Consider the following 23115-nt stretch of genomic DNA (forward strand, 5'->3'; position numbering starts at 1 on the left):
GACGAGTGCAAAATTTCAGATCGATATCTCAAAAACTGAGGGACCAGTTCGCATATATACAGACAGACAAAAAATACAAAATCGATACCATTTATACTCAATCTTCAAACACTTGGTGAACATTCACCCCAATGACTTTCTCTATATAGTGTTATTAATTTCCCAATATTCTGAAGTTTACTAAGGTTCCGAAGCAGAGAATACATGTAATGCTTTGCGTCAACCTTATCGTGACTATTCCAAAAAGTTTAAACACTCACTCTTCTCTAACGTCCACCGTCACTTCGATATATAACGAGCAATAGTCAATTATTTAAACTTAAAGCTATGCTGTCTGCCAGCCCAGTTGAATTCAGATGCAGCAAGTTCAGTTTTCTTAGATAACTTTTTGGAACTACATCTTTTAACTGCTTAGTTAGACGGAGATTATTTAACTCAAAAGTCGTCGTTTACATGGCGAAGTTTATATATATCTTATTGAAACTAAGTTTTGACGTCAACTCTCAAACAATTTACGAATTTCGAAGTTGAATGAATATCTGACACAATTTTGTTGACCTTATCAGTCTTCTGGAATCGATATTTTTGTAAGAATGCGTCTAGAGACTTGATTATAATTTTCTGAAATTATGTAGACATTAGGTAGATGATATTATATATTATTTCATATTCTCCAGGGGACATGCGGGATTTCATTTGCGTAGAGCTAATGGTTTTTATGATTCAAAAAACTCTCCAATATTGGTCGAAACATTGGTTTGGCGGGAGGTAGCTGACACTTCTAATCACTACAACTAAGTTATTAAACCGTTATTAGGTTATTATACCGTTTTAAACTAATCTTTAAATGGCACCGCTGTGAAGCGTAGAAGTTTAATATTTTAAAATTATTTTTTTCTTACTAATATTTTAAAATACCTCACATAACGTTACATGCTAATGAAATATACATTATTATTTTTTTCATAAAATGTTTCTTAATAACTCTTCAAGCATTATATTTTTCATATGTTTATTAGTACCTCAAACTTAATTATTTATTTCCTGTTGCACTGAGCCGAGCCAAATTTGTTGTACAGAATCTATCATAAAAACACCTATATTCTTTCCTTACTCTAAACCTTGCTTTGGTTTTCCTCACTTCATTTCAACACAAAAGCAAGTACATGTAAAAAAAAATGTCCCTCCCCACTTGTTTTAATTTTCTTGCGCCGTCAGTTTGTCAATATATCTAGATTGTAAGGATGCCTTTTTCTCGCCTAAATGGCTCTTCATAATTATATCTTGACTGTGAAGATCTATGCATCCGTATCTTCTATATGATTTTTATTCTTATATCATTATTGAAATGCGAATTGGATGCGCGCTAGCTCATAAGACACTCATGAGGGTTACTTAAGGTGACCAGCTTAGGTAAACATTTTAATGGGAGAGGAAAGTAAAAACTCAAACTGAGGTTTATATACATATGTTTTTTCAAATAAACGTTTTAATATTCTTTCTTAAACTTATGCTTTTTTGTTATTGCTGTTGAGCTTTTATCTTGTATTATATTCATATCCTTCCTTTTACTAACACATTTTACTTTTTTACTGGTCACCTTAAACTTAAGTCAGCCGGGGAGCACACGTCTGAGCACAAATTTATGCTGCGCACGATCGCCTTCAACGCTACTACGTTGCGCATGCGTGGCAGCAGGAAAAGGCATCACCGCCGCCGCTTTTAGTTCATACGTATCCTTGACAGCGTAAACACCTGGAAACGGAGTCGAAATGTTGTAGTGATCCAAATAGAAATGAAATTAGCGTAGAAACATTTACTTTGTTGCTGTGATTTACACATACTATTTAGCGAGTGTTCTTTTGCTAGCACAACACAGCGACAAAATGATCATTTGCATTTCGGGTTTTATAATTGGTGAAAGGTAATAAGCAAAAGTAGAAGAAAAAAACTAAATAATCAATAAAGGTGTAATTGCTTAAATTAAATTTAAATGCGCCATAAAAAGCCAAATTCGCCACATGTCTTCGTTTTATTTCGCCTGCGTCTCGTTTGGCTTGCAAAACAGCTGTTCGTGTTTTGATCCCAATAATAAAAGTTTATAAATTCGGTAGCCAGAAATCAGGTGCAAAATATTGCATTTCTTTATTGTCGTACCAATTCGTACAATAGCCGATAACTGTGTGCCAAAAAACAGAAAAAAAAGTAAAGGGTGACCTGATTTCTCGGACAATGCAAAACACAAGAAACAAATAACAAAAGCAAACAATGTCTTGTAAAATTAAACCAAAAAGCTATAAATATGTAATAATTTTGTAAAAGGTTAAAAAAAAGTATTTTTTTGATAAACAACTGTTTTTTACAGTAATAAAAGCACAAAGAGGAGTAATGATAATAATAAATAAATGCTAATAAAAATAAACAAAAATACAGTGCTGTGCAACAAATGCATGTGACCAAATGTTTTCCAAGAAATTTTTATGAAAACTGTTACCATTTTATGTGTTTATTGGTGTGATTAATTTTTAGTGACAACTGTGTGTTTGTTGAAGTGGTTTTGCGAAAATAAAAGCTAAAGCAAAAAATTAATAAATTAATATATTAGTGAAAAAATTAATTTGGAAAATATTTTATTAAACAAAAAACATCTAAAAGAAGTAGTTGCAAAAATTTGTTAAATTTTAGCGCAAAAATTGGATCTAAAAATATTTTAAATAAATAAAAATTTGATATATATGTGTATATATGTATTTTTTTTTTTTAATGCAATAAATATCTTTAACATGTTCATAAAATGTTTATAGGAAGTAATGATTTTTAGTGAGAAAATTTACCCAAAATTTTTTTTATAAATTTTGTAGATGAAATAGAATGTGATTATGTTTATATTAAAAAAAAAATTTTATTGATATTAATCTATAATCAGTTGAAGCCAAATAAAATCGAATATAATTATTACAATTGAAAATAAATACTTATAAACTTTAGAGCATGATCTAATATACTAACAAGTAAGGAATGGCTAAGTTCGGATGTAACCGAACATTTTATACTCTCGCAAAGTCAAATGGTATACTCGTTTGAGATTTCTTTGTGGATTGACTGATATTTTCGGTAGAAGGTCAACTATAGGCACTGGGGTCCACATATTTAGTACTTAGGGGCTTGAACAGTTTAGGGTTGATTTAGGCAATTTTTGGGAAAAAGACGTGATTGTAGTCCGATTTCGCCCATTTTCCCCCGGTTAAGCAGATCCCAAGATATGGGTTTTCACCTAAAAGTGGGCTGTGCCACGCCCACTGTCTAATTTTGAACGCGGTTCCTATAAAGTCATCTCATACCATCTCAGAGATAAAATTTAATGTCTCTGGCGTGTTTAGTGCTTGATTTATCGCGCTTTTAGTAATTTTTAACAGTACCGTTATATGGGGAGTGGGCGGAGTTGCCACCCGATTTCAGCTATTTTCACACTGTAGGTAGAGGTTCTAAAAGCATTTGCTTCCAGTGGATTTTGTTATTATAGCTTTAGCGGTTTAGGAGATATGCACATTAAACCTATTAAGGGCTGGACCACGCCCACTTTTAAAAAAATGATTGATTAATGGCGTTTTGTGGGCGTGGCAGTGGTCCGATTACGCCCATCTGCAATACCAATCGTCTCACGGTACCAAGAAACATGTCTACCAAGTTTCATAAAGATATCTCAATTTTTACTCAAGTTACAGCTTGCACGGACGGACAGACAGTCAGCCGGATTTCAACTCGTCTCTTCGTCCTGATCATTTATATATATATAACCCTATATCTAACTCGATTAGTTTTAGGTGATACAAACAACCGTTAGGTGAACAAAACTATTATACTCTGTAGCAACAGGTTGCGAGAATATAAAAATAGCTCGAGACCCGATACTTATAGCACTTAAATAAAACTTAAAAAAATACTGCTTTACTTTGTGCCACTTCAAGTTTTGTACATAAGTCACTAGATATCAGAATACCCCAATAGCTTTTTGGCACGTAGCGTTTTTTATTTAGTGATTAATTATAAATTAGCTATTACGAGTATTATATACAAACATGCAGTAATAATTGCCGCTAAGTTTTGTAAAATACTTAGTCGAGCTTCCGCTCCTAAGTTTTGAAGGAGTGCTCCTTGATATTTTAAGGTTAAGTTTTGAGGATTTAAAGTAAGGAGCAACAATCTTTAGTCTAATAATTCTGGGAAGTACTGAAGTTTCAATATTGTTTATGACAGAATCTAATGTAACCCATGAGACAAGGTGAACATAGCTAATACAGTAAATTAGGAAATGTATTAAATTTGCGATTAAAAGGTATAATTAGAAATCCGCAACATATCTATTTCGTAGACCTTCTACTATATGCGATGACTTGATTTACTTTTTCACCAAGTTAGATTGAGAAATTTTAATTTTTTGTCAAGATATCGTCGACGTTTTGTTAGTTTGCTCCAGTGTAAAAATATTTTTGAAGATTTTTTAAAATCTAAAAATGGCGGAAAATAATTTTTTCAGAACTGTTGTGTTTGGGCATATGCTTTATATTTATTTCATTGCAATTTTAAGCTTCCGTTTTTAAGATATTGCTTCCAATAAAACACATCGAATATTGATAGGGTGGTTCGGAATAAATCAAATTTTGCCAAACAGCTTAAGTCGAGTTTTAACATATTCCCATAGATTACTTAAACTTATTGTACCTTTTACTTAAAACTCAGTGTTGCTTATTAAATTCAAATGAAAATAATTTTTTTGAATGAACATTTTGTTGTTTTATCATATAATACATACTTATATAAATTTTTTTAGAACATATCAATTTTTGATATCTGTGTTTCGTAGAGTTTTTTATTTAAGTTGTTGCTGAACAAAAACCTCGAGTGTACGAAATTAGAGTCGAAATTTGATTTTTCCTATTCTACAAATATTTTAAGTTTACTTTACGACGCATCCTACTATCTACATAGAGCTATTATTATTAAAAAATAAATTTTTGGTTTAATTTTTCAATTTTGTTTCAACCAAGTAACTAATTGGAATTGAATTTTTTATATTTTTCAGTTTCCCACAAAAATCCATCGAGCGTAGCGGTTCCACCCAATATGACATTGCTGCACCGCCGGGCTCCACAACGTCCGGTTCCACAATGTCAACGGATTGTGGTGGTTATGTTTATCTGCAACAACACTATATACCCTCGAGCTCTTCCAGCGCTGCTATAAATTATCCCGTAATGCCACAATCGCACATGATTTACCAGCAACATCATCCACAGCAGCAACAACAACAATATGCAAATTCGTGCCATCAACAGCAAATCGCACATCAGTCAGCAGCCGCAGCAGCAGCGGGATCCGGTGAGTTGGACGCATAGTTATTTACTTATATATATATATATATATATATATATTAGGGTGGGTCAAAACAAATGAAGGTTTTTATTTCGCTTGGTACTTTGAAAAATTGGTAGATACACACCTCTTAAAAAGTCTCGCAAAGTATGAGCTCTTAATTGTAACGGGAAGGTTCTCCGCTCTACAGTTTTCTATTTTTTTCTTGTTTTCAGATAGAAAAATTCATATCTCGCTAAGGAAAGATACATTGTTTTTTTTTTACCCACCCTAATGTATATGTATGTACATAATATATACATATGTAAACTGAGCCGCATTCATAATAAAACAAAATATTATCTATTGTGCTATTAATTTTATGCGCGAGCGTTAAAGTCGGCCTTACTCAACACAAGGGCTTTCGCACATATCTGATATACTTGTATCCACTGATTGTTACAACTTAATTATCTTCTCTTCACTTTTCCTTCCTGTAATTGTTTTTGTATTTGTTAGTAACATCTTTTTTCATTACTAATATAATTTTTTTTTTTGTTTTTTCCCACAGGTGGCATGCATCATGGCCAACATGTGAGCTTACATCACCAGCATCATCACCATCTACTGCATGGCCATCATCATCATCATGGTGGCGCCGTTGTGATTGCCGGCAGCGGTGTTGGCACCGGCGGTGCGGTTGGTGTGGCTGGTAGCGGCGGTCCCGGCAGCACTTCGCCATCGGCCATGCAGCAAAATATGCATAAGAAGAATTCCATACGTAATGGCAGCGATGTGCTGAAGCGTGCACGTGCGCAGACAGCGTAAGTCTTGATAAAAATCGATCTATAATTATTTATTTTTGTATGTGAGGCGAAAATAATTTGTCATTAACGGTGATTTTGAACTGTTATCCGCGATCAATGTGACATAATTGTTTAATATTTCATTTTGTTGTTGATTTATTTATAAAAAATGACTGTTATTAGGTAAATGGTGTCCAACATATATATGCATAGATACGTATAAACGCACATTACGGTGTGGAGAGAAAATTCGTAAAAACAATTTTCTTAAATTTCAAATCCGATTTTATAAACGCATTTCACAGAGAGCTTAAAATTGAGATTTTTCCATTAAAGCGCAAATAATTAAAATAGAAAAATAATTTTCTTTTATGCCTACAAAGCATGACCTCTTAACGAAGATTTCACTGACTTCTTTCGGTACTGATTGGAATTAGTTAAGCAGTGTAACAAACGCCTAACGCTGGTAAAGTTTTTAGAGGAGTTTCAAAAATTATATATTTTCCCCTTTAACGTCTAAAATGGATATCACTGTACTCGAATAAATCACATCAAAAAATTTTGTTTTGATTTTGTGAGATTCAATCATGTTACGATGTTAATCAGCGCTCAATGTTCAGTTTTTTCTGTTGAGGCTAAGAAACTTAAATATATTTTTGCATCTAACAACCAAAGTAACTATTATAGTTAACGATATCACCTATACATTTCTCCATAGAAAACTTTTAACTTTGGCAGCTTCGCATCAATGGACACAAAACTCAGTTTTGTTCCTCTTTTAAAGTACAATATTATGTTATCTCGACAGCGCCAAAGTTTTGCATTATCTATGACGACTAGAAACATATATTCATTTTTCAAAACTACCACTGTGGTTAGAGATATCACATAGAAGTTTCTCTATAGATTTATCTGAAACTTTAAACCCCTTATTTTATTTGGGTAGTATGATTGTTGAAGGTTTTCTCTAATGTGTTATACTTGTATATGTATATATATTTCAAGCCTTCAGACATACTCTTCGAATAATTTTGTTCGCCATTTTGCGATTAGCTGTAATCAATATACGCTGTTGGACTTGAATTCGTGAATTGTGCAAGTAAACTCAATCGATATCGCTAAAAAAAAACAGTACCATATAAATTTATACACTTTTTGCGTTTCAAACAGCTTGCAGGATTACAAGTTGATAAGAATCTGTCAAAAGATAACTAAATATGCGATAATGTTCAGGAAAGATTGCTCATTCACATTCAACTAATACACAATTTTTGAAGCTCATCCAACTACTTGGTCTTTTTAGTATCACCAAAGCGCCTCCTATCTTGTCTGATTTCTGTTTTGGAATAATCTGTGAATCTACAAATTCTATGTCTGGGCGTAGATGCCATATGATTCTAGTGCGAAGACCCCATTTATTACACCAGCAATTTTACTATCACCGTCTACATAGGCATTTTGAGGTTATGGTGATTTCTCGAAGCATACATTAGATATCAGTTATGACATGAAATTGAACAAAGCTCTACTAGAGTGTGCAATCGAGGACATCTTACATATTTTGTCAGATATTGGTTGCAGTGTCTTTGAAAACCGAGTACTATGGATATTTGAACGATCTTATATACCCTACATAACAACCTTAATCTGCACGCGGTTTATTTAAGCCATTTCTACATCGGCCAATCTTATATGCAATAATCGAAATTGATCGAAGCATTTTATAAGACTTTGCAGCAAATCTTCTTTCTTATTGACGTCATTCAACAGCGTCATTCAGGTGTGCTGTATTTTTGCACAACAAATTTTAAAAATAACAGTGCATAATTACAATCAAGCAATTCAAGAATGCGTATCACACCTTTGTATTTGTACAAAACAGTCTGGAAATGTGTAAATGGCCGATAATGTCAATATAATATTTTAGGAACATGTGTGCAATTAAAAGCAAGAAAGAACATATTTGAAAGGTCAACGTTATGTAAAGTGAATTTCCAAATGTTGTTCTTTACGCGTTCGCAGATATTTTTAGGTACAGCTGGGATGCCGTCGCGGAACTATGTGAAATTTTTTATATAAGTATAATCTTTTAAATAAGTATACTCTGATATCAAAATGGGATCCATAACACTTTCTAGGTTTCATATAACAGGTTGAAACTAAATAAGTGTCTTAGACTAAGTCTATTGTAGTTTTACAAGAAATATTGCCGAAGTTGGTCCAGAATTGTACGGACAAATTGTACACGTCAAATATATAGATTTCCATCGTCTCATTCATATCGCAAATATTGCGTTCCTTTAATATTCGAGCGTATCTTAGATTTGGTTTCGCCCACACTTAGCGTTGTCTTACTTATCTCGCTTTATTGTTTTTCTGCCATAAAATTGCTTAGAAAACTTAGAGTTATTGTACACAATGTTTATAGATTTATATATGAAGTGTCCCTTTTTAGAAATATAGAACTTTTTTAATAAAATACAGGAGAGTTCTTAAATTTTTTGACATTAAGTGTCTGAACCGAGTTTCGTGCATGTGACCAAAGTTCCATTTTATGAGAACTAACCAGTGGATCCAATTTTACTGTTTTAAGTATCTGCATTTTCTAATCAATTACACTATAGTTAAAGATATCGCCTAGATATTTCACCGTAGATAAGTCTTAGTTTTGGCATTTTCTCGTCATTAACGCGCCGAGTCTTAGATTCCAAACGAGGGACCAGATCTCTCAATAGAGTATTGGTTTCTTGCGCTGTCTGTACTTGCTGGAGCCCCTTAGCATTTGTACGATTGATATTGAAAAAACATCGCGAATCACTTGCCCGTAGCGCTCATCATTAATGGGAACATTGGCTCTATTTTCAGTCTTAAAAGATTATGGAGCAAGCATATCTTCAGCATATATACTCAACCAGACAATTGTCCTTTTTTTGTATAAAAGTGAGCCCAGAGCGTGCTTTCCGTATCGTTCAACCCCAATTTTACCGCATCCTTAAGTCATCATCATCATGACGGAAAAAATTACGTATGTGTTTTGGAAATAAATGTCCACGATTTTTAAACGCTATTAGGTTATAAGCTCTTGCCAAAGTGTAACGTATTTAAATGACAAACACATTTACTTACTTTGACAGTTGGTTTGATAGCTATCCCTCTAGGAAATTCTATATTCCGCTGAAAGTCAAAATCTATTGAAAAGAAATGAGCTGCTTTGACAACTATCCCTAAACAAATTTTATTTTATTTTATGTCTAAATACAGGTATATCGAAATAGAAGACGCCGCTTTTACTAGCTGTTTTTTCTTTCGTCGTATTGTACTTTACTGTAGGTGATTTCGCTAAATGCTTTATTGTCTTATTATGGCTTATGAAAACAATTGGCACTAATACTTCACAGACACCTTAATAGCTCCGAATCTTTATCGCGCCAGACGATCGCTTTGCTATACGATAACAATTGTTGATTTCTAAGCATTTAATTAGAGTTAGCTGTATCAATTGATTTCATTTTAAATTAACATTACCATTTTCTCTTTATTGTTTCAATTTTTTCTAGATTTACTTTTTACAAAACTTGTCGGTTTTTCTTTTTTTTTTTTTGTCTGTGCACACATTGTGAACTTTGCAAATATGTTTAGAATTTAAATATCATCACAAAGTGACCATAAACGTTCCAAATTGTTTGTGTAAGAAAGACAAGTATGTGCAGATAAGATAAAATGCTCAACAAAAATATTTATCTTATCGCGCGTAACCGCCAAGTAAACAAGCAAAAATATGGTATTTTAAAATTCACACAGTTACGCGAAAGCTCCAATGCATACACACAGACGCGTAAATTTACGTACAACAACTTAGTATTGCTGTTGTTTTTATTTGGTGTATTGGTTGGCAGCGGCGCTGTGCTTGTGCGTCAGCGCTAATGTGACGCGCGCGCACCAAAGTTATATTTGTAAAAAAAATTTCATTTTAAACTTCTGTGTTCAGTAGTCGAAAGTTTCTAGAACCATATCGGCCTGTCAGCTCCGGTGTCAGTGCCAGTTTCAGTTTCAGCCTCATTGTCAGCTTCAGCAAAAGTGTGGTGCAGCCAAGAAGAAGCGCCTGCGCCTAACAATCTTAGAAGTAGTCAGCAAACTAATCAGCGCACAACATACATATATACATTATCTTTATGTATATATATATACATATATATATATATGCTACGTGTGATTTTCCGATTTACGCCGTGCCGCTGTTGGCGATTTTCGATTTTTTGAACGTTTTTGCTTTTCAAATTTACATACGCGCCAATAAACGTACACTTGTACTTATGTGTGTAGGTAGGCATAATAATAATATGTGCTTGTGAGCTATTTTTCTTCGATTTTTGTTGTTTTTGTTGCTTTTGTATTACACAATTTTCACGTTATGCAATGCCATTTCAAGCATTTTGTTGCCAAGTCTCACTTATGCGCATACAAACAAACATACAGCCATTATAATAATTTCTTCTTCTTTGTCTACTGCAGATACGAGCTCTCACAAGATTTGTTGGAGAAACAAATTGAACTATTGGAGCGTAAGTACGGCGGCGTGCGCGCGCGTAATGCAGCCGTAACGATACAGCGCGCCTTCCGCCACTATATGATGGTGAAAAAGTTCGCCTCAATTACCGCTATGGCCAAAGCTGAGAAACGTCTTAGCCGCCGCGTACTTATTGTATCTGGTGGCGCTTGTGGTGCTGGTGCCGTAGTTGGCGGTGTCGAAGATGGCCCTGCCTCCAATTCGTCATTGTCCTCAGCATATGGCAGCGCAACTGAATCTCAGCTGGATATGATGCATCAGCAGCAACAACAGCAATTACAAGCACCGGGCACTACGTCGCCGTATGCCAACCAACAGTCACAAACACAACAACAGCAGCAGCAGCCGCGTGTTACCATTTTGGCTGGTCCACCCGGCAGTGTGGTGGGCGCCACATCGGTGCCAATTGTGTCGTCGAGTGCCATGTCAGCGCGCACACCGCCCACTCGTTCGCTGTCGATGCGCGAGCGCCGACAACAGGATGGCAGTCCCATACCGCGTAGTCAGTCAGGTGAGTTGTTTAGTAGTGATTCATGCTTTCCAGGTGTTGAGTTTATTACGTATTATGTTCTAAATTTTTATTTTAAATTTCTTGTTCTTAATATTTTTAATGTAGACTCATTTTAATTTTAAATGAAACCTACTAGCAACTTTTCTTCTAAAATTTCTTTTTTGCCCACTTTCAGGCGCCTCATCGGTTCCCATTGGTGGCGGTGGCGGTTCCTCCGCATCTTCAACATCTTCCGGCGGCACACTCGGTTCGGCCACACACCCACACGTCAACCTGCTACATGCCACCGAGCCACATTTCTACGGCAGTCAGCATCTGGCCACACATTACTATCATGTCCCACCACACGAGGCCAGTTATGCCAGCTCGGCGAACAATTCACACTTGGACAGCTCGTTGAATACCTCGTGGGCGAGCGTAGCCAGTGGCACATCGCCACACACACCCTACTATTCGGCGGCACAAATTTACATGCGACCCAAAGGCGCGCCCGGCAGCACATCAGCCGAGCGCAAGAAAGTGCCACCCGAAGTGCCGAAGCGCACCTCCTCCATAGCAGCACAACAGCATGCACAGCATCTGGCAGCACAGCAACAACATCAACACATGCTAATGATGCGCCAGACACCACCACCACCGTCACTATTACGCTCTAATGGACTATGCAAAAGCGCCGAGAATGGCAGTCTCACATCCGTGCAGAGTTCGGGCAGCGATTCAAGCGTCACATCAGCCGATCGCATCGCTGTCAACAGTGATATTGGTTCGGATCGTTCAAATTCGCCACAAACGTGGAAGCGTAACACGGCGCTATCAAGTTCACAACAATTCGTGCATAACAACGATGCGGGCGCGGTGGCATTTAGTCTGGCACAGGCACAGGCTGCTGGTATGGTGACCGACGGACGTGGTGGTGGCAGTGTTGTTGGCGCGGCCAATACGTCCGATGATCATGCCGTCTCGTCACACACAACTGCAGCGCAGTATGAGCAGCACGAACAGCAGCAGGATCATCACTTGAATGCAGCGGCGCCGTTGCAGAATTACAAGGTTTCAGAGACGATACGCAAGCGTCAGTACCGCGTCGGTTTGAATCTGTTCAATAAGAAACCGGAGAAGGGCATCACTTATTTGATACGGCGCGGCTTCCTCGAGAATACGCCACAAGGCGTGGCGCGCTTCCTTATCTCACGTAAGGGTTTGTCGCGTCAGATGATCGGCGAGTATTTGGGCAATTTGCAGAACCAATTCAATATGGCGGTGTTGAACTGCTTCGCTTTGGAGCTGGATCTGTCCGGTATGCAGGTTGATGTGGCGTTGCGCAAGTTCCAGGCGTACTTCCGCATGCCGGGCGAAGCGCAAAAGATCGAGCGGCTAATGGAGGTGTTCTCCCAGCGCTTCTGCCAGTGTAACCAAGATATTGTTGGACGTTTAAGATCTTCAGATACGGTAAGTGAAGAACGCTTTACGATTGCATGATTATTGAAATTCCTAACTTCTCTGTTAATAGATCTTCGTACTGGCTTTTGCCATCATCATGCTGAACACCGACTTACACACACCCAACCTCAAACCGGAGCGTCGCATGCGCGTTGAAGACTTCATCAAGAATCTGCGCGGCATTGACGATTGCCATGACATCGAGAAGGATATGCTTGCTGGCATTTACGAGCGCGTCAAGGCTAATGAATTCAAACCCGGCAGTGATCATGTAACGCAAGTGATGAAGGTGCAAGCCACAATTGTGGGTAAGAAACCCAATTTGGCATTACCGCATCGGCGGCTCGTTTGCTATTGTCGCCTCTATGAAATACCCGACGTCAATAAGAAAGAACGACCTGGTGTGCATCAACGCGAAGTTTTCCTCTTCAACGATTTGCTAGTGATAACCAAGATATTCAGCAAGAAGAAGTCCTCCGTAACTTATACGTTCCGTAACAGCTTCCCACTATGCGGCATGGTGGTAACACTACTCGACGTGACCAATTATCCATTTTGCATACAACTGTCACAAAAGGTCGACGGCAAAATTTTGATCACATTCAATGCGCGCAACGAGCACGATCGCTGCAAGTTTGCCGAGGATCTTAAGGAGTCCATCAGTGAGATGGATGAGATGGAGGCGCTACGCATCGAAGCCGAATTGGAGCGCCAGAAGTCGGCGCGCAATCGTACAGCGGGGAGTTCTGAGAACCGTGATAGTGGCGTAGCCGACGTAGAGGTAGGCGCATATCAGGCAACGCCCGCCGGCGAACTTGCACCGAACGCAAACGATCCAGCGCAACAACTGAAACGTAGCGCGCTCAGCAACAGTCTGCTCGACATGCATGAGCAATGTAAGTATCATAGCAATCAATTTTATTTTTATTTTTATTTTTTCATATAACCACAACTAATTTTATTCCAATCTCTGCAATAGTTGGCAACGAGAAGCCGCAACGGCGTGGCAGCGTCGGTTCTTTGGACAGCGGCATGTCCATCTCTTTTCAATCGACCACCACAAGCAGCGCCTCACGTGAGAATGCTGCCGTTATTGCAGCAGCCGCTAATGCCGCCGCGGCCAAAATGCGTTTCAATTTACCCGCCGGCGGAGCAGTCGCTATGGGCGGCAATGTAGGCGCCACGGTCGTATATCCGAATACAGTCGGCACCTATGCACATGCGACCGCGGGATTTGTCAGTCAACCGCATGCTATACTTATGCAACAACAATTGGTGGCACAACAGCAGCAGCAACAACAACAACATCTACAAAACTTGCAACAACAACCGCAGCAAGCAGCGCTGTTGCTACAGCAGCAACAACAACAAGCGCATGCAGCAATGCAAGGTTCAATTACGGGACGTGTGCCGGGAAGCGGACGCGAGCGCAAATTATCGCGCTCCGATGAGACCGGCCGCTCCACCGAAGTGTGAACAGTGAGAGAGTAACGCCGCTTGCAGGATTACAAGGAATAGCTGTATGTGCTTTAGGGGAGAGAAGGAAATTTTTGTAAATTTGTATGTGTGTGTAAAGTATTACCGAAAGAGTTCAATTTTTTAGTTAAGCTTAACGAAAGCGAAAGAAAGCTTCCGTTATGTTTGTTCGGTTTTCGCTTTGTGAATCGGTGAAGCAGCTATGTGGCATATTTAATAAAGTAAAGGCGCAAAACATTTTATTTTGTAAAATTAAATTTAGTTTAGTATCAGATTAATTGTTGGGTTTGAGGTTATGTCCGCGAATCAAACTGTTAACTTAAGTTAATAAGTCAATTTATATTGTTAACTGCTAATACAAAAACAACAATATAAATTAACAAATTAAATATGATTTGAAAAATAAAACTTAACTTTGTAGTAAATACAACAACAATACCTTAAATACTGTTTTAAAGCGGTTTAAAACCAATTCATGTTTAATTTTAAATAGTTTTATGAGCTGTAATGACTTTATTTGTAATTAAAAAAATATATATATTAACGAAAATTTAAATAATTATTAATAAATAATGAATATAAATTGTTTCAGCGTGTTTTACGATTTATTGATAACTATTTATATTATATATATATATTTTTTTTTTTGTGCGAAAGTCTAATTAAAATGAAAAGAATTTAATTTCGATTCAATAATATTTAATAAAATCGAAATAAAGTAACCTTATTGTTGATGCCGAAAAAGTATTTTAGGTTTCAAATTAATAATTTAGATTCAAAAAAGAGTTGTAATTGCAACTTTTTACTTATTAAATCCAATTGGAAATTTATTTGGTTTTTTATAATTTAAAGCATTTTGGTTTTCGCATTAATAATTACGATTCTAAAAAGAGTTGAAGTTACAACTTTTTTACGTTTCACAAAGTTTCTAAAAATGTATTTGTGTTCTAAAATATGGATTTGAAACCTTGAAATTACTTGTAAATTTTGGAAAATTTTAAATTGGGTTTAAACTTTGGTTTGTTGAACTTTTTTATTATTTTTGTTTTAGTTTATGTTGATTTTTTTTTTTTATTATTCCTGTTTTAGTTTCTGTTGATTTTTTTTTCATTATTCCTGTTTTAATTTTTAGTTTACCTTTTTTAATATTGTTGAATTTTTTTTTTTTATTAAAAGATAATTTTTACATTTGTTATTTCACATAAATTCAATCTTTATTTTATTATTATTCACATAAGTTTCAATGAACTAAGAAGTTAATTTTGTTATCAAAATGTGTATAAAACATAATTGAAACTGATGTTAATTTCTCTTTAAATCATTTAAATAATTTGTTTCAAAATACAAACGTTTTGCGCTCGCGCTTCGTATAAATTGCCGCTTATACCATTTTTTAAGATAAATTTAAATTAATTTAAAAAAATAGATATTAAATAAAAGTCTTGTTTTGTATTTACTATTAAACACACCAAACATTTTTGCTTCCTGTACATACAGCAAATGTTTTTTTTTATTAACATTCGGTTCGGGTGACTGCTGGACGTTCAAAAAAAAATATAATTATTTGCCAAAAACACAAAAATGCAAAATTGTTAGTCATACATATGTATATCGCGCTGTATGACACAACACTTTAATTTGTATATATCAAACAAAGTAGGCGTGGCTCTACTACACTTACTGCATTATGCTGCAACGCTGACAGCTAATAAAGTTCACTTATTTTTGTATATTTTTATGCTCGTTGATTTATTATTTTATGCGCATACATATGGATGTATTTGCGCGTCTATGTATGTATATGTATATGTTATGTTATTGCTATTTTTTGAATTATTAAACTTACTTATATGCGTATTATTTATTTGTACATTAACAATACAAAACACAACAACAAAATATAAAAAAAAATGAGTAAACGAAAAGTCAAAATTACAACAACAAAATATGAAAAATACATAGTAACAACAATATTAATGAATATTAGCGTTAGTCCGGTACAGATCCAAATATTACCAGCATATAAACCATAAAAAAACTAAACTTATTCATAAATGTTTTTTTTGTATTTTAAGTATACAATAGCTTTTTTTTCGAAACTAAAAATATTATATTTGTACAAAGCGCTTGTTAAGTACTGCGTTTTGTCTTAAACAATAAATAATTTAAATATGAATTAAATAATTAAATTTAACTTAAAAGTCTTACTGCGCTAGCTACATACATACATAAATATATATATATTTCTAATACAAAAATATTAACAATTATATGAGTATAAATATGTACATATATGTATACATATATATAATGATTCTAGTAGCGAATAGTGAAAATTGTATGAAAGCATTAAAAGCAAGCGTATATGAAAACAAAAGCAAAAAAAAACACAAAAACAATAAATAAAATATATATTAACCGTAATAATTCGAAGCTAATGATTGCATTTTATTAAGAGACTCGCTCTAACTCTTTCTCACACACATATATATATATATATATATATATATATACACGTACAAGTCAACTTCGATTAATGTTCCTTTTTCCAGTATGAATTCATATATTCATAAAATAAACTTAAAAAACTATAAATAAATCAAACGTTTTTTCAATTCTTTTTTTGTACATAGTTATATAAATACATACACACAAACAAAAACAAAGTCACATGCACGCGACTGCTTCGCACGAGCATGTGCTCTTTGATTGATTATTTAAACTCAACGTAAAAACTGCAAAAATTAAAATTAAAAACAAAAACAAAAACAAATAATGTTGTTGTAACTAAACTCATCGTACTCTATTGCGTTCGCTGCTATCTACCACTTATCGCCCGTATTTATGTACATATGAACAAATGATTATTTAACATTATTAGTAAACAATGAACTTGTGTGAAAAGTAAACACACAAGAAAACAAAATTTAAAAAAACTACGATCAAAGAATAACATGACTAAAAAATTAAAAGTAAAATAAAAGAATTCTGGAATGACTAACAATTACTGGCAAATTTAACGCGTTTTTTCATCAATATATGAATTATGCGTATGTATGTATATGCTTATTCGAACCATATGCATATACATATGTGCTATATGTATGTGTAAGTGATGTGCGTATTCAATTTTTTTCGAAAATCAATAATATTAAATGTTAATTGCAGCAATAGCTGTGAAAAAATAGATAATAATTTAACAACAAAAAAATGAATAATAATAACTCTAAACAAAAACAAAGACTTGGGATTTTAATACTAAATTAATGATCTTAAATAAAATACAATAAAAGTATTCAAAAAATATGCAAAAGCCTTTATTATTTCAAAGTAATGCAACGAACTTTTTGAGAAACTTTATAGAAAGATGGTTGTTGTTGTTCTAGCGACAAAAAAAAATTGACAAATATTTTTAAGGAATGCTGACGAGTTGATAGTTTTTGGCCGCATACAAATTAGGGTCTATTCCAATTTTGTAGACCTGTCCGATGTGCGCTAAAACTCCTAAATGTGTGTGAACGTGTTCCCTCAGCTAGAGCATTCAATTCTACAAATATTATAAGAAAATAAAAAGCAATACATTTAACCGATATAGTTTTCAACAACGCCCTTATTCCGAAGTTTAAGAAGGGGTCGAAAACGAACTATTCGACCAAAACGTATACTTTAAAAGCTTTACCAAACATTGTTTACTCTTAAGTCAACCAAAAATCAACGACACGTCAGAAAATTCACTGAACGCAACTCCGCATCCTTAAAAATTATTTATTTATTGGTTCGTTCGATGGATTTGGACCAAATGATATCTGCCAAAATTGCATTATTATATTCCAATAAATATTTTTAAGAGTCTAGAGTTCTATTACTAGGAGTCAGTCTTTATATTACCAATCCTCCTAAGCTAAAAGTAGATAGATACCATTGTATACAAAGACTACTACTAGGTCACATCAAGAAGAAGTCGGTCTTGATATTCCTTGACTGCGCTTCTACTTCAATTATAGTTTTTTTAGGATGGATCTGTGTTTTTTTTTGTCAAAAATATCCCAGTAAGTGTTTCTGGGAGAGTAACTAACTATGCTTTGTAACTTTAAGCATGTAGGACCCGCAGCAATGTCAAATAGCTTGTAGATTTTTCTTCAGTGTTTCACTAGCCCCGACGACGAACTTCTGAATTGCCAACGTTTCTTTTTCGTTTCCCGTAAGTGGTGCTAGCTAGTAGTAACGTGTGTTAAAGAAACGGGTGCAGATTGTCAAAGTTCACAGCGGATACTTTCGGCTTATTTTGCTACAAATTTTTTAGTCCTTTCGATAATTATATTTTACAAAAGATTTATATAAAGTCAGCGGAATCAGCTCGGTTTCTATCCAATCAAATATTATTGTTGTTACAGTAAAAGAAAATATTTACCAATTTTAGAAGTTCTGTCCAGTTAACCTTTCTTGGCTTGTTAAATATTAGGATGATTCATTCAAGTTGGTAGATACGACTGTCATCGAAATGGAGTGTTCTCTATACTGTTTTTGGATAATCTTACGATTTTCTACACATATATTTATGCATTTATCTCTCCCAATTAAATAATCCACCCAAAAATCCAATTCACCGTAATATTTAATTTTTGATCATTATACTTTACTATTATGTAATATACATACATATATATATAACAAAATATAAAAAAATTTTAACAATAAAAGCCATCGTAAAGGAATAAAATGGTGCACAACACTTTGAATATTATTTCCACCACAATTTGGCTAAGCTCACTTTGGTGCCATAACGCGCACCATACCCGGCAACATTTCCGCTTGCAATGGACCAAATTCGATACGCTCACCATCGACCGTGAGAATACCCTCATTGTCGTACGGTTCTATGCGTAGCGCCGTCACCGGCACCATTTTCACAAATTCATTATCGGTGACCGGCACGTGTGTGCCCGAACTCATGCCCATTAAAAAGTTCAACAACTGCGAACGACTAATGCCGCTACGTATGATGACCACATAAATGATGCCATCGTTGAATCTTGCTTGCGGCACAAAGAAACAATCGCTGCCCAAATGCGTTTGATAGGCGGCATGCACCATCACGAATTCGCCCTCCTCCACCACCCATGATGCAGGCACCGGCTCATCTAGCGTTGGCGCGCTACCTACCGGCCCACATAAATGAACGCTCAAATTGCTGTGCTGCAAATGCGATTCTGCATCACTACCATCATCGACGCTGTGATAAATACTCTCCGATACGGAATGATAAGTACTACGGCAGGAAGCAGGTGAGAACCAACTATCGCAACGTGATTGTAGCGATTGATTGATGGAGTTTTGCAGCGAAATGACATCATAGTATTTGCTGGCTTCAATGCAATCGGTGGATTGAAAACAACCACTATTCAGCTTGTCCAAACATGCATTACAACTTCTACTGTGCTTCAGTGGCAGCGGCTCTGCCAATGATACCGTGTCACTTTCTAAGTAAACATTTTCCTTGGGAAGATATGATACTTTGCCGCGATATGTACGTAAACTAATTAAACGATGCAATGTCCAAATGGTAAATCTTTGATAGCCAAGCGAACGTAGGCGTTCACTTTCGATATCTATATCTGAGATAAGACCCCAACCAACCGAGAGGAACGAATAGAGTATCTGTATATATATTTGAAATAAAGCGAAATTGTGAAAGTTGCATATTTTAACCTAGAAATTCATAAAGTTACCTGATTTTGTTGTTGTATGCGCACAACATCCATGGCCATCGACTTGCCACTTAGCATTGTAAGTGTGGCGCCCAAGATTGGCTTTGGTTCATATGGTTCTCTGCATACAAAAAATACATAATTCAATAACAACAAACAAAAATACATATATATGTAATTATTTAAATTTATAAATTCTTCATACTAATATACAATAAATTAATATTTGATATAAATGGGTTCCACAACATCTTTGAAGAGTACACATTTTTGCGGACGACATGGTCAGTTCAGCTCTTCGAGATAGCATTTTACTTCTCAATAGCCTATAGAGTGCAAAGATGCAATTCAAAACTTATTGCTGACGAGATTTATTGCGCGTGCTCTGACCTGTACTTGTTTAGAATCTTATTTTGTTATCGAATCTGGAAAACACACATTGCTGAGAGCTTATGTTTCAAGGAGATCCTACTAAATTACGAAGTATTATTGTTGTTGTAGCGGCAGTAAAATATTTCCCAAATAATTTTAAAGAATGTTGCTTGTCAGTTTCTTGACTGGATAAAAATCTGTCTCTTTTCCGATTATGTACACCCGATCATCGTGGAAACGGAATTTATGACCTCGGTATTGTATTAAACGATGTTTTTGTCGTCGAGGTCATCTAACCGGAGACCCAGGAAACGAGCTGTTTCAATGAGGGCGGATCATAGGAAGAAGGGTGTTAGATGAGTGGGGTTCGTGGGGAATTATCTATAGGAGAAACCGGCTAACACTAAACACAGCTAAAATAACCGGCTTTCATTATGAAATAATCCTTCTTGCCATGATCTGCTTAAGAGTTAATTCGCATTATAAGTTCCTCGCCGGCATATACCTATATGTACATATATACCTTCGGCACCTGAAGCTTTTTTTGTTTTTAGCCGCATTACTGCCATTCGAAAGACCTTTTGTTTGGATAATATAATGCCTTTTGTTGTTGTTGTAGCAGCAGCAACAATCATTTAAGTAATTTGAAGGCATGCAACGCAATTGTTATTATTAATTGTTAGCGTTGACTCGACAGACCTCCATATACATAATATATGTATATGGCCATACATATACATAAAACAAACGTATATTTATTTATTTTTTTCATACTTTAGGAAACCACTGTTTACTTTAATGCCAAGTAATCGAACAGTTATTTACATATAAATTACACCTTAAGTTATCTGAAATATATATATCTAGTTCAGTATTTATTTACTCACCCACACACATGCGCAATGGAACGGGCCAAACCATTTCCAGAACCACATGGCACTATGCCCAAAAGTATGTTACGTGACTCCAACCAATCAGCACGCATCAGCAAGCCATTTAGTATCTCAAAGAATAGGCCATCGCCACCGACTGCCACAATACCACTGTAGTTATCCAAGACTTTCACACGCACAAATTCACGCGCATAATTGGCATGCTTGGTCACATGCAAATCGTACGGTTGCTCTGCTTCATTTAAGACTGGTACTACTTGACGATTGAAAATCTCTCGTGCCTTACCGGAACCCGATTTCGGATTCAACAAAACCAGTATACGTCGTTCATCGGTGTCATTATAACCCAAACTGCGTCCCTTAAACGCTCTAACTGTATGATACCAACGTTCTGCTTCGCGCATATTATCGCTAAAAGTGTCAAAGGAACGGAAGCGCAATTTCAAGACAGTACGTTCGCGACGTATGATATTACGTAGGTGTTTCTTATTTAATATATATGCAAAAACATATAGATATGCGCTGGCATTGTTATGCTGATAGGTAACAGCATTATATTTCTTTTTTGTATCATCACCGCTATCGCTACGATTGCCATCATTTTGTGCTGCGGAACTACAGAGCATTGAGCAGCCGCGTCGATCCTTTTTCACGACAATACAGCGACTACCAACTATGTCATTCAATTCGATGAGTTGCTCTCTGGAGCGGTTATTAGTGGTTTCGCGTTGCAAGGTAAATCCCTGTCCATTCAGTTTGACGCGACAAACCTGACCCTTCTTGTCGCTCGTGTAAAATATATCAGTCAACTCCTCGACCTCCATTTTTTTGTGGAAGTTTTACTAAGCAGCTGCAGTATAATGCCTATTATAGAAAGAACAAGCCCATTAAGTGGCAGAAGCGAAGAAATTATTAAAAAAATTTCAGACAAGAATGCAAAATTGTGTAGAGCTACTGAGAATTAAATAACAGTTACCGGAAACAGCTCTAATAGAAAAATTTATGTGTTTTTAATGAGTTAGTTTCGTACCTACTATTCGCATACAATTGCAAATCCTCTGGTGAGTCGCAAACGTAATTTTATGTATGTTAACATTCCATTCATGCAGCATATCACTTTTAATGACAACATGTATCTGTGTATACAATTTGTAGTGGTGTTAATTTCGAATAATCGATTCATGCAAATAACAAAATCTAATTAGTTTCCAAAAATTGTAGGCAAGACTTGGTCTGCGATCCCACAAAATCGATTCAGTGTTTATAGTGTCATGCCATGTAGCCTTTTAGTACATCTGAATCAATTTTAATACAAAAATTACATTAAGAAAGTATCTTTATTGAACAATTTATAACACAGATTTGTAAGTTTTCTCACCAATAACAATAATTGATGTATTTTATAATTTAACGGGTATGCTGCATCATTGCTCCCGTCTTTTGGGGTGTACGAGATATCCAACCTCAGCTCAGTATACCCACAGCGGAAGTTACATTGACAAATCTCAATACAAAACGGAAATCGTTAAAAAATTATGTATTTGTTATCTACATAATACATATTTCCTTATATTATACACTCCTACTGATTTTATACTTAATTCATTTTACAATTAGCATTTTCTTTTCGGCAGGTATAATTTCACTTGTTACTAATTTAGAATAGAAACGCAGATAAACCAGTAGAATCCATTGATATACAAACCCTGTATGTATGTACGAAGGATGCTAATTTCGTATTCGTTTTGCTCCACAAAAGAAGGGAGAAAAGAAATCTGTCAAGATTACAGTTGCCATCAGATAAAATTGTGTAGCCATATGGCTTATATTATTTGCTTTCAATTGAAGATTGAGTACACAACTTAAATAACAGGAAGTTCAAATATGACAAATTTCAAATAAAAACAGGTAAGCACGCCTTACTTAATGGGTTAAGGTTTTTTTACATTTTTTAATTTTAAAAATAAATAATACGTAAGCGTACTTTCCT

General features: G+C 35.4%; 2 protein-coding genes across 9 annotated transcripts in view; one reads left to right on the forward strand and one right to left on the reverse strand.

Annotated features, from left to right (window-relative positions):
* siz (Brefeldin-resistant Arf-GEF family protein schizo) overlaps nt 1-17456 on the forward strand; it is a 118161-nt gene extending 100705 nt beyond the window's left edge. For all 7 annotated transcript variants that reach the window (XM_036360557.2, XM_036360560.2, XM_014235491.3 and 4 more), the window contains 6 exons: nt 5084-5379; nt 5924-6176; nt 10671-11236; nt 11412-12685; nt 12747-13572; nt 13656-17456. In XM_036360557.2, the coding sequence (XP_036216450.2) occupies nt 5084-5379; nt 5924-6176; nt 10671-11236; nt 11412-12685; nt 12747-13572; nt 13656-14152 (3712 nt within the window). In that variant the 3' untranslated portion in view covers nt 14153-17456. The remainder of the gene's footprint in view (nt 1-5083; nt 5380-5923; nt 6177-10670; nt 11237-11411; nt 12686-12746; nt 13573-13655) is intronic.
* A 1310-nt stretch (nt 17457-18766) lies between these two features.
* On the reverse strand, nt 18767-22959 carry Sk2 (Sphingosine kinase 2). 2 transcript variants are annotated; one of them, XM_014235416.3, is made up of 5 exons: nt 22504-22959; nt 22156-22420; nt 21120-21989; nt 19882-19981; nt 18767-19810 (listed from the first exon to the last, which is right to left on the reverse strand). In XM_014235416.3, the coding sequence occupies exons 3-5, from the start codon at nt 21947-21949 to the stop codon at nt 18920-18922; spliced, it is 1821 nt and encodes a 606-aa protein (XP_014090891.1). In that variant the 5' UTR covers nt 21950-21989; nt 22156-22420; nt 22504-22959; the 3' UTR covers nt 18767-18919. The 2 variants fall into 2 exon arrangements, with proteins under 2 accessions (XP_014090891.1, XP_036216448.1); XM_036360555.2 differs by lacking the exon at nt 22156-22420.
* Between the last annotated feature and the right edge of the window lie 156 nt (nt 22960-23115).

Source organism: Bactrocera oleae, chromosome 6 (assembly GCF_042242935.1).
Source record: "Bactrocera oleae isolate idBacOlea1 chromosome 6, idBacOlea1, whole genome shotgun sequence".
Classification (NCBI taxonomy): Eukaryota; Metazoa; Arthropoda; class Insecta; order Diptera; family Tephritidae; genus Bactrocera; species Bactrocera oleae.